The sequence below is a fragment of the Tauraco erythrolophus genome, chromosome 21 (assembly GCF_009769465.1).
Source record: "Tauraco erythrolophus isolate bTauEry1 chromosome 21, bTauEry1.pri, whole genome shotgun sequence".
Classification (NCBI taxonomy): domain Eukaryota; kingdom Metazoa; phylum Chordata; class Aves; order Musophagiformes; family Musophagidae; genus Tauraco; species Tauraco erythrolophus.
Genome location: NC_141485.1, coordinates 4,558,422 through 4,573,607, shown reverse-complemented (window position 1 = coordinate 4,573,607; position 15,186 = coordinate 4,558,422). Strand labels below are relative to the sequence as shown.

Here is a 15,186-nt window from a genome sequence, read left to right as displayed (position 1 = left end):
ATCTGCAAAGAAAAATACAGGAGAAACTAATCCATAAAGCAGTTATTATTAGAAAGTGTTCTGCTAAGTTCTAACCTCTTCCCATGTAATTTCAATCTTAAGAAATTCTTTGGAACTCACAGCTGTACAAAAAAACTATGTATCATGGAAATATTATAATATTACCCTGGTAGAATGTTTTTTCTGGTCTCAAACTGTTTAAAATTGAACTCTAGCCCTATTACTTTAACCAAATTTTAGCCAGCAGTAGTTGAATATTAAAAGTAATTATCCTGAACTGCATGGTTTGAAAATGAAAGCCACTAAGGGGACTGTCCTTGTGTACAAAGGCAGAAGAAAAGGTACCAAACAAGTGCTACGTACACGAATGGCTTTATACATGTTTAATAATCCTTTAAATCAGACAGTGAGTGTTGACACGTGCTATTTGTATTATGCCCCATCAATACTGCTGTTCTACAGCACATGTAATTCCTGATACGACAACTCACACCAGGTGCTAAATGGATTCACAAATGCATCAAGCTTTGCAATTCCCCTTGTACATAGAATACTATATGAATGGCTACGCAGGCAGAAGCAGCACTGACATATGTTACTCCATCTCAGGCAACATAAAAATGGGTTTCCTCATTTACTGGCACATACACAACATGGGGAATGCAATGGCAAGTTCAAAATTCTGTTGTAAAACCCACCTGTAACCAGATTAGCAGAGAAAGAGTCGCACAGCAGCCTGCTAAAATGTCTTCAAATTCACAGTTTTGCCTACTACCCAACATGCAACTCAGCTTGAGGAAGACTAGCAAGATGATTGCGTGATTTCAACAATTTTTAATTACAGTATAGCGTGAAAGAGATTCCAAACAGTAAAACTGGTTCGTAACCAGAAATAAACGTATCGCTGTACATTGGTTACATCAGTTTTTATAACATAATAATTGCCCTAACGTCCTGTATTAAGTAAATATAGAAAATTTCACAGACAGCTAGAGGAAGGGGAGAACAGGCTGCATGGACACTTGGGATACAGTTCTACTGTATAAAATCTAGTATTGTGCTGCAGTTTTTTACCATCTCAAATTTTCAAAAATAGTCTATTGTAATAGAAGTTAGCTGTTCCTCTGAACTACAAAACAAAACTGGGAAATTAACCAAACATATACCACTTTCACAAAAGTTGATAATACTTTCAAAACTCCCTAATCTCAAACTACCAGGGAAAAAAAAGGCAGGAAGCACTTTTTGCTACTGTTGGCAATATTACTGAGCTCCTGTACTTTTCTCATCACTTATGCAACACAAGCTCACAATTCACCTATATACTACTTCTTTATATCTCTTCATCTATCCAAATCTTAAGTGCCACAAGTCAGAGTTTAAAAAGAAGGCACGGAATTTTACAACGTTTGCAGTTTTTCCCCTTCAGCTGATTTAAATGTTGGGTCATCAGCCAAGTTTGTCAGTATTTATGTGAGGAAAAGAGAATTCAAGATAAATTTCTAAGCATTTTTTTATATCTATCTATCTACACACATACCAACATCTATATTTTTGTGTGTGTTATATATATCTATCCATCTCAACACAAAAGTCTAAAGATGAGATCCATAGATGTATTTCCCTAGACTGCTTAGAAGATAGAAGGAGGACCCTGTGATAAAGAATAAAAATGTCACGCAAGTGTCTTTCATTTAAAGTAGTAAATGAATATTAAAAGAGAGGTGGGCAAATCAGTAAAATAGAAGCAGCAAAAATTGCCCCACAGAAGTGAATGAAGATATAATGCATTCTAGCACATCGGGTCAGATTCACAGCTACACTCAGCCAACTGAAAAGCACGCTTACCCGATTTTCATCGTAAATAATTTGGACAATACTGCGGTGCTTCTGTTCCACTGGAGGAGGGGAGACGGGCCTCTCTGGCTCTGGAGGCTTAGCAGCTTCTTCTTCAAGTTGTTGCTAAGAGACAAAAGAAAGAAAATCAGCCATCCGCACCACGTTACCCTTGCCAGTAATTAGTCACCAGAGATAAAACATCCATCTGATCAACAGTTAGCGCTGCCTGTTCTTTCTCTTTTTAACTGACAAGGAATGAATGAAATAGTTTTAATGCCAACAGGGACAATAACAAGACTATTTTTTGTACTATTGGTAAATCAAATTAACTGTTTACAAGACTCACCGGCATTGAATTAGACTTGTTTCAGCTCGACCTTTAAAGTCACTGTCACTTAGTAATTTATCACTATTTAACTTGAAACAAAAATATTAACTTTGGAGAACAGTTACACCAAACCTGCCTTCTCACAGAGGAAGTAACCCACAGAGCTGCCTTTCTACATTGTAGATACCATTTTGTTGTTTAAAAAGCTATAAAGGTCCTTCTTACATTCCACAGAGAACATCATTCTAAACGTACTTCAAAGCAGAAATAAACCACTCCACATGCACTGAAGTTCCAAGATTGTTACAATACCAAACAAGCAAGAAACCCTGTAATATTTTCCTAGCTCCTACAATGATGTGATCTACTTTCATATCAAATAAATCTAGTTCAGTGACATCTTCATTTTTCAATTGTAAATATCCTTCATCCATGTCTGCCACAAACATACAACAACACTTCTAACACTAGTGATCAGTCCTGTCTTACAGTATTGGCTAAAATGTACTATATTTCTGCATAAGAATTCAAAATCTAAAGTTTTCGCAGAATGCTGGAATAAACAGGCTCAATTATTGCAGGCAACATCAACTTTGTAACTTTTTAAAGTCAAATCATAGTACAAACATGCACAAATGAACCTTCATAGATGATATGCACAGTACTTGCTGATTTTGCGGAAAAGCGAACAAACAAAAAGATAAGCATCATTAACCCACAGCCAGGTACTCAGTGACATCCTTTTGTGGTTTTTCTGCTGAAGGTCACTTTACAGGTCATTAAAATTCAGACGTAATTAAATGCTTGCAGACCACAAAAACATACAATCCTGAGAGCTGCCTGTTTGTTATCCTGGACCTACAAGTTAACAAATTCTATCGTATAATTCTAATTTCCTACAGACTTCCCACTAAAAAAAAAAAGTAAAGCTGGCACTATTTCTATCTGGATGTTTGAAAGTCATAAAAGGAAAAGGAGACAAGAACTTTGTTTTTCCAAGCGAATAACAGATGCCTAGATTGAAGCGTGGGTTTAGTTGGCCACAACAACTACTGGGAAAGCAACAGCTACTGCCAGCAAACATTTCCTTTGCTTCCAATGGCTGAAGTGCAGTCCTCTGATGCAAAGCATAGCCAGAACCATACTGAAACCAGTGACATTTCCTCCTTTATTTCTCTGTTCTCTCTGTTTACTCGCACCCCTCCTACTACACCTTCCTTCAAGGCTGGCCTTAGCTTCAGATGTTAGGATCTCTTGCCCTTGTGAAAGCAGACAATCCCGGGATTTTTGTACAAGCTCTGGTTTTGAAGACGCATGCAAGGAATTCTTCCCTTGCACAGACTGCAAAAGAAGAAAGATGATAGCCTCCTCCCACCCAGCAGTCATCTTTAAAGCTGAAATTACAGTCACAGTGCCCTTGTTTCACTAGTCATCTAAAACAAGTTTAAAATACAAAGTCATCTACTATTGGTGTTCTTAGGTGGCCTCCTCCTATTTTCAAAAACGTTTAATGATGTCTAATCTATCTCAACATTCTAGCAAAATCGTATACATGACCTTCCCTTTTTAACTTGTTCGTTTGGTTCATGTAACCAAAAAATTCACCACCACCAAATGATGTTTTCCCACATCTTTTTCACCGGCAGATAACAGTAGTGTCTGCTACGCTTACTTGCTTTTTCTTCAGTTTAAGGATTTGCTGTTCAACTTTTGCAATTTCACGATCCACACGGTCCATGCTCTGTATCAATTCTTCCTTTGACAGCTTTGAAGGTGAAGCATTTTGGTCCTCCCCACAAGGCTGACCAGAAACTGGAGAAGATGGTCCCTCATGCTTTCCTCCAAAAGTTGGGTCCTTTCATGAGGACAGGAGACAGGGAGATTGAGAGTCAAACGGATAACATACAAATGAACGTTCAGTAACCAAACTAGCATGCATGAATTGAAAAGAATTTCCAGTTATCTATACCTCTGTTGAGGAGCTACCTTAGTTTGATGTTTCAGTTTATTAATGCTCTAAATATTTTAGAATTAACTGACAGCGCATTTACAATACTGTAATTTCAAAGTCAACCTTTAAATTAACAGCACATATCAATATTTACCTCGAAATAAAAATAAGATCAAAACACCTCCCTTTAAAAAAAATATAACTTCATAAATCTAAACTGTATCTTTTATTTTTAATGGAAGAGTTACTCAAGAATCAATCCTTAATACTCTGCACATATATTGATGAGGATATTCTTGAAGATAACCACGACCAGCCTGGTACAGTACATCTAGAGTTAGCTGTGGCTATAAATGTTAAGTTCTCTTGAACTTGACACGACTTAAGAGAATGATGACTTAAGAGAAGACAGATTACTATTCATTTGACTTTGATTTTTTTTGTCTTTTTTTTTTTTGTCTGTTTCCAAACAACATAGTTCAACCTGCTTTATATGTTCTACCATCAGCACTGTTGTATCTGTCTTTGTTTATTTACTCAGATCATCATGCTCCATGACTACCTGGCTGGCAAATGCTAGCTCAGTTACACGTCCCTCATTCGAGCCAACCTGACTGAAAGACGATGGGTCCGAATTCCACTTCTCCTCAAGATAATTCTAGGCTGTATTTCTAAATTGAGACAGTAGATTTCTATACGTAGCACCTCAATAAAAATTCAGTTACATGCAAGCATGTTAACACTGCACGCCCTAGCTTGAGTCCTCCAGCCCCCTTTGATTTTGTCTTTGCTATACAACCCAGCAAGTTACTAAGAAATCTCACGCTGTCATAATTTTAATTGACTTCACAGTTTATTGACGTGATAAAAGGAATGGCAGAGAGAAGGCAAGACAAGTAATCAACTGCTAAAAAATCTGGTGCCTATTAGCTTCTGAATCCATATGGTGAAACTTCTCTTTAAATTACTTGAGCTTAGAAACTTGAGTGCTCACCTTCAGAAGTCACACCCACTGTGCACCACCTTTGTGGTGTGCGAGCCTGTGTGCTTGTGTGCATGAGAGAAGATATTAAATATTCATTTAAGAGACATTTGTCTGCTCTATACAAATTGCTCTAATCAACATTCAGCATCTACAACAGAAAATATCCACACCAAACTAGACTGCCCTAGATTTACTCAAAATGAGACAGTGACAAGTATAATTAGTGTTATGTAAATGAGTAGATTCATTTCAAATGCTTAAAAAGGAGAGGGGGTGGAGGGGAGTACTTTGACCATTCAGTACAAATATTCATTACAGAAAAAAAAAAATGGACTTGCATGCATTTGCCAGCAGCTTTCAACTGAAAAGCAGAAATATTTAATGTACTGTACTATAATATTTTGCAACTGAGATTCAAATGACTTAGGAGAGCAGTGACAACTCAGAACTCCAGGCTCTTTAGTGTGTTTGAGGTAGACTTATCTTCTTGTTCTTTTTTATAAAAGAGTAACACTGACTGATGACCACTGTTTGTGATAACACACAGGAAGTTGTACCTTCAGCATCATAACAGAAAATGGCTTTACCTTCTTAATATCTGCAGATCTCAACCCTTCCTGCAGAGGATGTACTAAAGGCAAGACAGTAGCTGCACTGACACGCTGAAAATGGGAATCAGAGACTTGTTCAAGACGTGGTCGCTTAGATTCCAGTGAATCATGATCTGTCTGAGATGGACCTGGATGAAATTGCTGTTCATATCCAGTTCTCCTTTCCTGAGGCCTAATATACAGAAGAGATAAATGATTAAAATATGCATTTTCCATATAAGAAAAATTGTTGGTGTTTCTTAACCCTTCTCAAACATACAAGAGATGCAATTTAGTGAAGCTCCTTATAAACATTAATGCAGACAAATGTTTTTAATTATGATCTTCAAAACTACAACAGTTAAAATCCATTGAAAAAGAGAAAGTTAACTTGAATCTAAGAAGACACTGTTTAAATGCATGCCTATCATTACAAACTCTTAAAGAAACTTACCACTGCTACAATGATATTGTTCAAATCAAAGCTCTGATTCAAATTATAAACAAAAAAAAAAATCCATGAAATAAATACAGTACTATATTGCACTGAATACAGATGGCCACAAGAGCTCCATTATTTCACTTTTGCAGTCAAATAATTTTTAAATATACACAGAATGCTTGAAATAAGCCATGAGCCTGTCTGGAACTTGAGCTCTACTAAAATGCTACTATATGACAGAAACAGTCATTGATTCAATCCATGAGTCATGTAAAAACTCCTCCTTCTCAGAAAAAAATGCCAAAGAACAGTACCACTAGCTTCTTTACAGTGCAATGCACAGGATGTCCACAAAAGAACCTCATATGCTTCAACATCTTCCTATGAAGTGCCACTGAAGAGATGACAGTAGTTTCCTGTATTTTGTCAGAACTACTGAATAAGCTTTTCCAAATTTACAATGTGTGTGTGGGGATTTACTTCTGCTATAAACTGAAGTTTTGTGAACTTTAAAAGCTACTGTGATTCTCAGCACTAGAAGAGAGCCTTACTGACATTTTAGAGACACAAGATGAGGGCAATATACAAGCCCCAGATTTCACTGTATCAAGTGATTTCTGGGAATACTCTAATGAGATTTTAAGCTAGACCAGTATTTACATAACATTAATCACTGGTATTTGTTCAGAACCAGATACCTCAGTTATAGCCAAAATAAACCGCTAGCAGTAATCCAGCATATAAAGTCACTGCTAGCAGATATACTTACTAAGAGTCCAAGGAAAAAAGAAAAAAAAAAAAGGTTGTTACAAGCAATAACACTTGGTTACGACTGTACATCAGCATACTAATACGCTAAAGAATTGAGGTGCATAAATCATATAGTAACATCTCTGAGCAGAAGCATGTTCTTGCTAATTTACAATTCAGTTATTCTGATCTGTAGTGGGTTTTTAATTTCTAAATTTGGTTTTCAAAGCATATCCAATATTCTTCAGAAATATAGTCAAATGAATGCTTAATACGGTCTGAAAACCTTCTTGAACCTGTCAACCTTACAGTAATATTAATGTACATTTGAACATTCATCAATATCCACCGTCAAGTCATCTACTGTACTGAGAAGTAAGATATTACCAATCTGAAACCAAATTACAAACATATGATTCACTGTAGTTCTGCACTATACTTGTCCTCAGTTGACCTACTGGACCCAGATCAGTTGCATCTGCTTACAGAGACAGGGATGGTATAAGAGACTGACAAAAAGTGTATTTAGAACAAATGATATGAAGCTGTCAAACATCTTGCCAAAAGTAGCATACACTCTGGTTCAGTCCTCTGGGCCTCGTCCATTTGGTGCCACAATTCAGTGTTTTACAATTCTTACAACTCAAATACCCCGTTAGTTCTGTTGTTTCTTACTCGCCCAGCCACACAGATACCATCTGTTGAATAAGCAAGCCTAAGCTAGGCAAGATGAAGGGGAATAGTCACACTGTAACAACCCTTGCACTTTTTGCTTCTACTCAGCAAGATTAAATTATCCAAAGGTACAAACTTTACACACTTTTAACCTAAACAGCACTAAAAAGTTTGCCACATGCACTGGATTCTCAGCAGCTTACTGACAGCCTTGTTAGGAGAGGTGTGGGAAAAGCGAAGCAGACTGTCACTTCCTCTCTGAAACAAATACATTAGTTAAGCCAAAAGGACGGAGGAATTACACAACAGCTACAACACTCAAACGCAGGAGACTGGACACAACAATGGAGCACTGATTAATAAACTCAAACACTTAGGCAAAAACACTGAAACTCTTTTAAAAAACTTTCTATTCAGAAGTCACAACTGCCTCTACAGGAAGCACAGGCTCACAGAAGATTCCTGTTGGCATACTTCAAACCCAGCACCCTCACCTGTCGGAGCCCGGGTGAAACTCAGAAAGCAGGGACGGCCGGCGCCGAAGTTGCTGCTGCTGTTGCTGCTGCTGCTGCAGGAGTTGGGTTGCCTGACTGACTTCCAGGTGAGACGAACGGTAATCGGGAACTGCAAATTCCTAAATGAAACACACTTCTGGTGTTAAAAAGAACAAAGGTGCAGAAGACAGATCATTTCCAAAGTTCTTAAATACAGACCAAGATCACCAAAGCCTTATTCCAGCTCAAAAAGTGAAGTTTGCAAACGGCTGCTCTGAGTTTTAAATGCACTTTAAAGAGACTAAACCTTATGTTACGAATTCCACCTAGCTTATTAACATCTAACAAAACACAAACGAGGCAGCAGCAGCAGAACATTCTTTAAAAAAAAATCCTTTAAAATCAATTTTGCACATGTAACTACAAAGCAGTAAACTGAGAATATATTTCAGCAATCCCGAGGTAATTCCTTCTGTTAGCACTTCAAGACATTTTTATACCAGACACTATTAATTAGGACTAAGAGTCAGACAAGATGGATTTTCTGACTGATATAATTTATAATCAAAGCGAGGTACAAGACAATTTATTTGTAGATATGTGTCTTCAACCACTTGCTTTTAAAAATTACAAGCAGCTGGCAGCAACTGAAGAGAAGCTCTACAAAACACGCAAAGGTCACTACCCGTAAGATTTAGTTTTTACTAATTATCTAAAAATAAATACGGAGCAAGCCAAAAAGCTCCAATTCTTGAATTTCCTTTTGCAAACATGTAAGTAGAACAAAACATCTAAAGTATCTGTAGCAGGGGGAGAATTTCATTAAAATGAGGGAAACTTGAGCTTTTTTTTAAAGCAAACAGCTCGTCCTCCACAGCCTACCATGCCATACAGAGCACAGGATGGCAGAATAAATGCTCAGCAGAACAACCAAGTAGGAGATTCTTAAAAATCCATTACCCCAATTCCACCTATAAGAACACAGCTAGCTGGAGGCACTGGTACAGCTGCTTCAGAAAAAAATTCAGAGCGTAATCCAAGTTTTTACATTTTCGTTTCATATTCCCTACCTTGCACACAGATTTTTGTCAAGAACTACATTTAGCTTATAAATAATCCAGCCCAATACTCCTTACGTAGAAGAAGGAAAGATGATTATGAGTTCGCTTCTTACGCTTCTGGGCCTAATAGGAGATTAATTCCTCATAAAAATTTAGTACCCACAAATACCCCAAAAGCCCAGTGTCTCAAAAGATCTGTTACACCCAGAACACTGCATTCATATTAAATGTATACTAACTGTAGACAGGTTATTTTCATATTCTTGGAAAATTACTGCTATCGATGCATACAGACTCTGATACAGTTGGCCAAATTTAGTAATATGACTAAACATCAATAAATTAAAGCAAAACTACAACAAAAGTTTATGAACACAATCAAACAATCAAAAACCAATTATAAACCCAGGAAGTTTATGTTAATTCCCCATAATAAAGATACAGAATTATAAAACTCTATCAAAAAAACAAGTAAAAAGCAGATACATATACAATTTCGAAGAAGCAAACTGCAGTGCTTTCAGAAAAAAAAAAAAAAAAAGAAAGGAGGGGAAAACAAATCAAAACAAACCACCCCACAACTATTTCCCTAAGCAACACTGGCAGCAACTGTCCTTGGCAGGCAAAACACTGCCTTTGCCACCTTGACCATTTCTTTGCATTTGATTTTTCAACATTAAAAAAGTAGAAGAAGTAAGAAACAAAAACCAGCGAGGAGACAAGATTGTCAATGTACAGTCTCTAAGACAGGTCCATTTCTAAAGGAGCGTTTTGCCAGTTTGAGCAGATTTACAAATGTTAAATAATAGGAAATATTGACAAGCTGACAAACTGTAGGGTTTTATTTAGGATACCTTCACAGTTTTATAGAGCATTTTTTAATACTAGTCCATGCAAAAAGAAAGAAGGGGTAAAAAAACCAAAACAACAACAAAGCAAAACCAAACCCACAACCAAAAACCAACAGCAACTTAAAAAAGCTAAAATTGCAGTCAATGGTACTCCGGGATTTTAATAATTCCAGCTACAGCATTGCAGGAAGTCACAATTCAACAGGCAATTATATCCTTTCAAGGGAATTCTTCAGAAGGAACCAAGGAGCAGCTCATGGCTGCAGATTGTACTTCGCAGAAGTTACATCACAGTCAGACGCTCAAAGACACAATATACTTGAATAAGCAGATCCATCAGCCTTAGGGCAAGAGCCAAACTCCAGAGGCACAAAACATTGTTACACAGCTTTCCCCAGTCAGTTTTAATTACACATACTGGTCTGCAGCTACACCGTTTTGAAACGTGAACGACTTATGTTACATTGGTGTAAAAAAATATAAATCAACCCCATTTGGCACAGCAAACACTCAAATTATACTCTTGCTAAACTTGTAACCCTCGGGTCTCCTTACCTGTTGGTGCCGGGTGCTGGGGAAGGTGTACTGGACAGAATGAGTAGGATAACGACTCTGTTCTGTGCTGAATGCTCCTTGGTTAGGAGGGTAGCCTGAACTTGACATTATCAGAGAAGAAGTCTTCACAAAGCTGTGAGATCAAGACCAACAAGCAATCATGTTTCTAGGAAACCGCCTAAAGGAAAAAAGATCACTGATAAGCACTGAAGTACCAGATGTACTCACAATACATTACAGCCATAGTCACCTAAGCAAAACAACCATTACCAGTAAAAGCTTTTTCCTCATGTATTTATTTAATAGGTTACTCTAGTCTGAAACATGTTAACAGGTCTTAAATGGGCTCAAAATGAGACATGTCAGCATTGTCTACACAAAGATTTGAGGATGATAGTGTCGGAATACATCATTTTACCAGTTACCAGTTGAATTAGGAGGACTTTAACAGAAAAGTAGGTCACCTTAAATAGATGTTAAAGAGGTTATAACAGTCTATAGATAGACTCTTTATTTACTGTAAATTTCTTTAGCACAATGTGAAGTTCACTTTCGTTTCTTCTACAAAGTTTTTGGATTCTATGAACTGTTTCTTACTTTCAGATTCAGGTAGTTTCAGGGTTGCTTTACTCAATGCCACCTACAGTTCATTAAAGCAGTGTATTCGTTGGGCCCTAAAATACTATTACAAACTCACAGCAGCTTTACAGTAGTAGTTGGTTAAAAAAGGCAGACACAAAGAAAAAACCTCACTCTTTCAATTGACAGCATAGTTTGTCTCACATGAGATGCCAGAAACTGAAGACACTACGAAGCCTCAAACCAACCCTGCTTAGCTGACATTGAATGACTATGTTGCCTCTATTGTATTCTGCAGCTACAAATCAACAGTGAACACTGAAATGCATACTAATCTGGGGAAGATTTTAAATATTGAAAAATTCCAGACAAGTTCACTAACGAAGCCTGAGCATCTATGAAGTTGCATGTAGTTTCAGCAGCTGAAGATCAGAAGACCTTGATTAAACACTGCACCCACCACTGCTTTGAACAGGTAACTTACGGCTCTATCAAAACAGCAGCACATAAGTATGTTTTTAAACACAAGTTATTTCTCTCTGATAGCTCAAAAGATGTCATCCTTCGAGCCTACGTATTAAATACAGACCTGTAGTGAATTCTCAGCCTCTGGTCCAGAGACTGCAAGACATATCGGACCTTCAAATAAAGTAACTGTTGATCCCTGCCTAGATGGTTTCATTTCAAAGTGCATTATCTGCAGCCTTTCACAAACATCACACGTAAAAAGTTGCACTTCTGAACCGCGTTTTCCATTAACAGTCAATAGACAAAATCAGCTCAGGAAAGGACCAGACACGGCAAGCTACACAAACAGATCTTAAAGTTTATCTGACATATTTTGTCATTCCTGTTCTGTTTGGAGTTGTTTCCCCCACCTCTCCATCAAACAAAGCAAGCATTACATGTTGGACTAGCAGAATAATGAGACAAATTTAGATTTATCTCTTAAATCTGATTTTCAGGTATGAAAAATTAAAGAAAAACCTACAGTTTCTCTTTCAAAGCAATACTAGAGACCACTAGTTGCGTGATTTACAGTGCTTATATATCTATTACAGTATCTATAATTCATATCCAAGTGACAAGTTCTAACATAGAACTCTTCACCACTAACATTTATTATACTTCACCATTCATACTGCATCCAGTAGAGTACATCTTTACCAACTATGTGATGGTCTAACCAGTCTGAGTCATACACGCTCCATTAAATGAAGAAAGTGCCAGAAAGCAAGCAGCTTTAGCTAATATACGTTGTACTACTCAGCTGCATGCTATAGTACCCGAATACTCAAATGTATTCCTAAATCCAAGCTACAGCAAAAAAAACTTTGATTTTTCTCCCTCAACTTCTATGCATGTGCGTGTAAAACCATGGCCTACAGCTAACTGCGAGCTCAGCCAAACGTTTACTAATTCACTACTCCCATCGCAGGCTAGTGAACGCTTAGGAAGAAACGAACAACAGGCTGCATGGTATAACGATGGTCAAAACACTCAAGGTTACAAAAGCACAAACCTTAGTTTGATGAATTGCTGATGCCCTATCTCGTGCCACCTCACCAACTTCACAGGCAGCCTTCATAAATATGTGGAAAATGACTAACTGGATTTTTTATATATATGTACGTCTGTTATGTCATAAAAACTTCAGTGAGGAATAAGGCCAGTAACAAATCAAAGCTCCTTTAGCCCCACGTGCTATGACTGACAATGGCCAGCAGCCGGCATTTAGGGAGCGCAAACCAGTACTTTCCCATAAACCCCCCAGCCTTCTAGTAGCTCCCCGAGACAGTTTGCAGCCCAGAGATTCCTCCAGTCAGAGTCTTTCTGTTTAAGATTTCTTAATGGCTTGCTTTTCCATTGGTTTGTCCAGCTGTTTTCTGAACTAGTGTAAACTCTCAGCATTCACCACTGCTTGCTGCAAGAACTCCTACAGTTTAGTGGCACCTCCCATGAGAAACCACCAGCTTTTTTTCCCTCTGGACCCACTCACTACCCTCCTTTGATATCTCTAGTTTACGCAGTGGAACAGTCCAAACATCATCTTCATTCTCTTTCTTTCCTTGTTGCACACATGACTCTGTAGACTTCCACCATATCCCTTCAGCCATATCTTTTCTGTGCTGAAGAATCCTAGTCTACTTGGCTGCTCCTTGTCAACCACTTCCTAACCTCTAGTCCTGTGATACCCATTCTGAGGCATAGGGAGCCAGAAACGTACACCAGATTATTCTGGGAAATTATCAATAGATACTCATCCTGTTCTTACTCTCTTACTGACATGCTGATCACAGTCAGATAGATCTGAAGAATCTAAGGATGCAGAGGGGATCAGGAGAGCAATCACTTGAAAAATCACACACAAATGTAGGCCAACTACTGCATGATTCAAGGTCCTTTCTAGTTTCTCTCTGTCAAGTTACATCTTCTCCTTATTTTCTCAATATTCAGTCAAACCCACAAGCTGATCATTAACCCAGGTGCTGAAAGTTCACTCGACACTCACTTTGTGTGATGCTATAAAGGCTATTTCTCCATTCACAAGAACTTTAGTGTATAGATTGTTAGGTTTGTGTTAGGACTGTTAGTCTTGAAATCTTCACTGACAAAGGAAACTGTCACAATCAACAGCAATGAGAGGTCCTGACCATCTCTCCAGATTCTTTGCTGGACGTGGAAAGATGAGGGGGAGAGGAGGGGCATGGTGCACAAGCATGAACATCCTTCATCCATCCAACAATGTTAACTCAACCCCCTATTTCATAACTTACAAGTTTTACATAATACATATGAAAACATTCAGTCTAACAATCTTCCTACCGAGAACTGCAAGTGTGATCATGTTCACAGCATCATAATAAAAATTAAGGAAAAAAAAGTGAAACAAAGAAACGCTGCCAACAGGGGAAGGCAATAAAAACAGCGTTGGAGGTTATAATCACGGTCAATAAGAGAGGTGGGAAACGGAGAGAGGAAAAAAAGAAAAAACGAAGTTATCGATGGTGGGGGTGCATTCTTTCCCCCAAGGGAACTGACACAACAGCAGGAACAGATAAGGGCAGGAACAGTAGAGGAAAATACATGTTTACATATTGACAATTACAAGGTGGAGAGGGAACTAAAGGATGAGAATTCTGCACAGAATTCCGTTTCTTTCAAAACAAAATCAACACTGTAGTACAACTACATGTAAAATGACACTTAAGTACAATATTCCCTCCCTCCAAGCCTCCTTTCCTCGTTACAGACATTTATACGTGCCTGCATGCTCTCCTGATCTGGCCCCTCTACATGCCCTGCAGACCCCATCTTACCTCCCAGTCTCCAATAGTAGAGCTTGTTTACACCCTCTGCCATACTGGGGGAGGAAGGAAGTTTTTGCCAATATTTGCCTATAGAATTACCACCAATATTCTGCTCATCTCTCCCTGTCTTACTACATTAATTCTCCAGTTGTGGATGTAAGTACTTGACTTCAACTCTTATTTCTCTGCAGATAATCTTATGACCTTTCATCTAAAAGCATCTGCCCCTCTCTTCAGCATCTGCTCCCATGTATTCAGAAGACACAGATTAGTCTTCACAAATCTATTTCTTGGCCAGTGAGGGCAATGCCAGCCTCCTGCTGTACCCTTTACAAGTTCCATACGTTCAGATTATGATTAAATAGAGCAGTCTTTTTGCATAAAATTGTAAACGTGTGTGTAGACTGTCAACAACCTTATCCGGGCTTTCCTCACTGCTATATCCTTCCATTAGTCATGACAAACATCGTCTTGCGCTACTCAAATCCCATCAGAATCCTCCTTTAAAGCTCCTTGCTATTAACTCTCTCTGCCTCTCCAATCTTTCCACTAGTTCCCTGTTCTCTGCCAGAATAGGGGCTGCTCATCTTCATTTTCAGCACCCTTGACAAATTACAAGAAATCGGCTTCCAACTCTGCACAGTCAATGACAGCAAGATTCTATTTTTCAGACAAGTATTTTCATACCTTTTCATGTTATTCTACAAATTTCAGAGGTTTCTCATATAAACATTTACAAGAGCTGTTATAGACTTTGGAATTCTGCCTTAAATGT

The 15,186-nt window shown here is 38.1% G+C and overlaps 1 protein-coding gene across 3 annotated transcripts in view; it reads right to left on the bottom strand.

The window, feature by feature from the left end:
* The window catches only part of NCOR1 (nuclear receptor corepressor 1), a 70,794-nt gene that overhangs the window by 45,944 nt on the left and 9,664 nt on the right, over positions 1–15,186 (bottom strand). For 2 of the 3 annotated variants that reach the window (XM_086624647.1, XM_086624648.1), the window contains exons 2-6: positions 10,522–10,699; positions 8,055–8,194; positions 5,691–5,886; positions 3,840–4,022; positions 1,849–1,962 (exon numbers count right to left, since the gene is read on the bottom strand). In XM_086624647.1, the coding sequence (XP_086480773.1) occupies positions 1,849–1,962; positions 3,840–4,022; positions 5,691–5,886; positions 8,055–8,194; positions 10,522–10,629 (741 nt within the window). In that variant the 5' untranslated portion in view covers positions 10,630–10,699. Of the gene's footprint in view, positions 1–1,848; positions 1,963–3,397; positions 3,509–3,839; positions 4,023–5,690; positions 5,887–8,054; positions 8,195–10,521; positions 10,700–15,186 lie in introns of all 3 variants that reach the window. The other variant, XM_086624649.1, reaches the window with a different exon arrangement.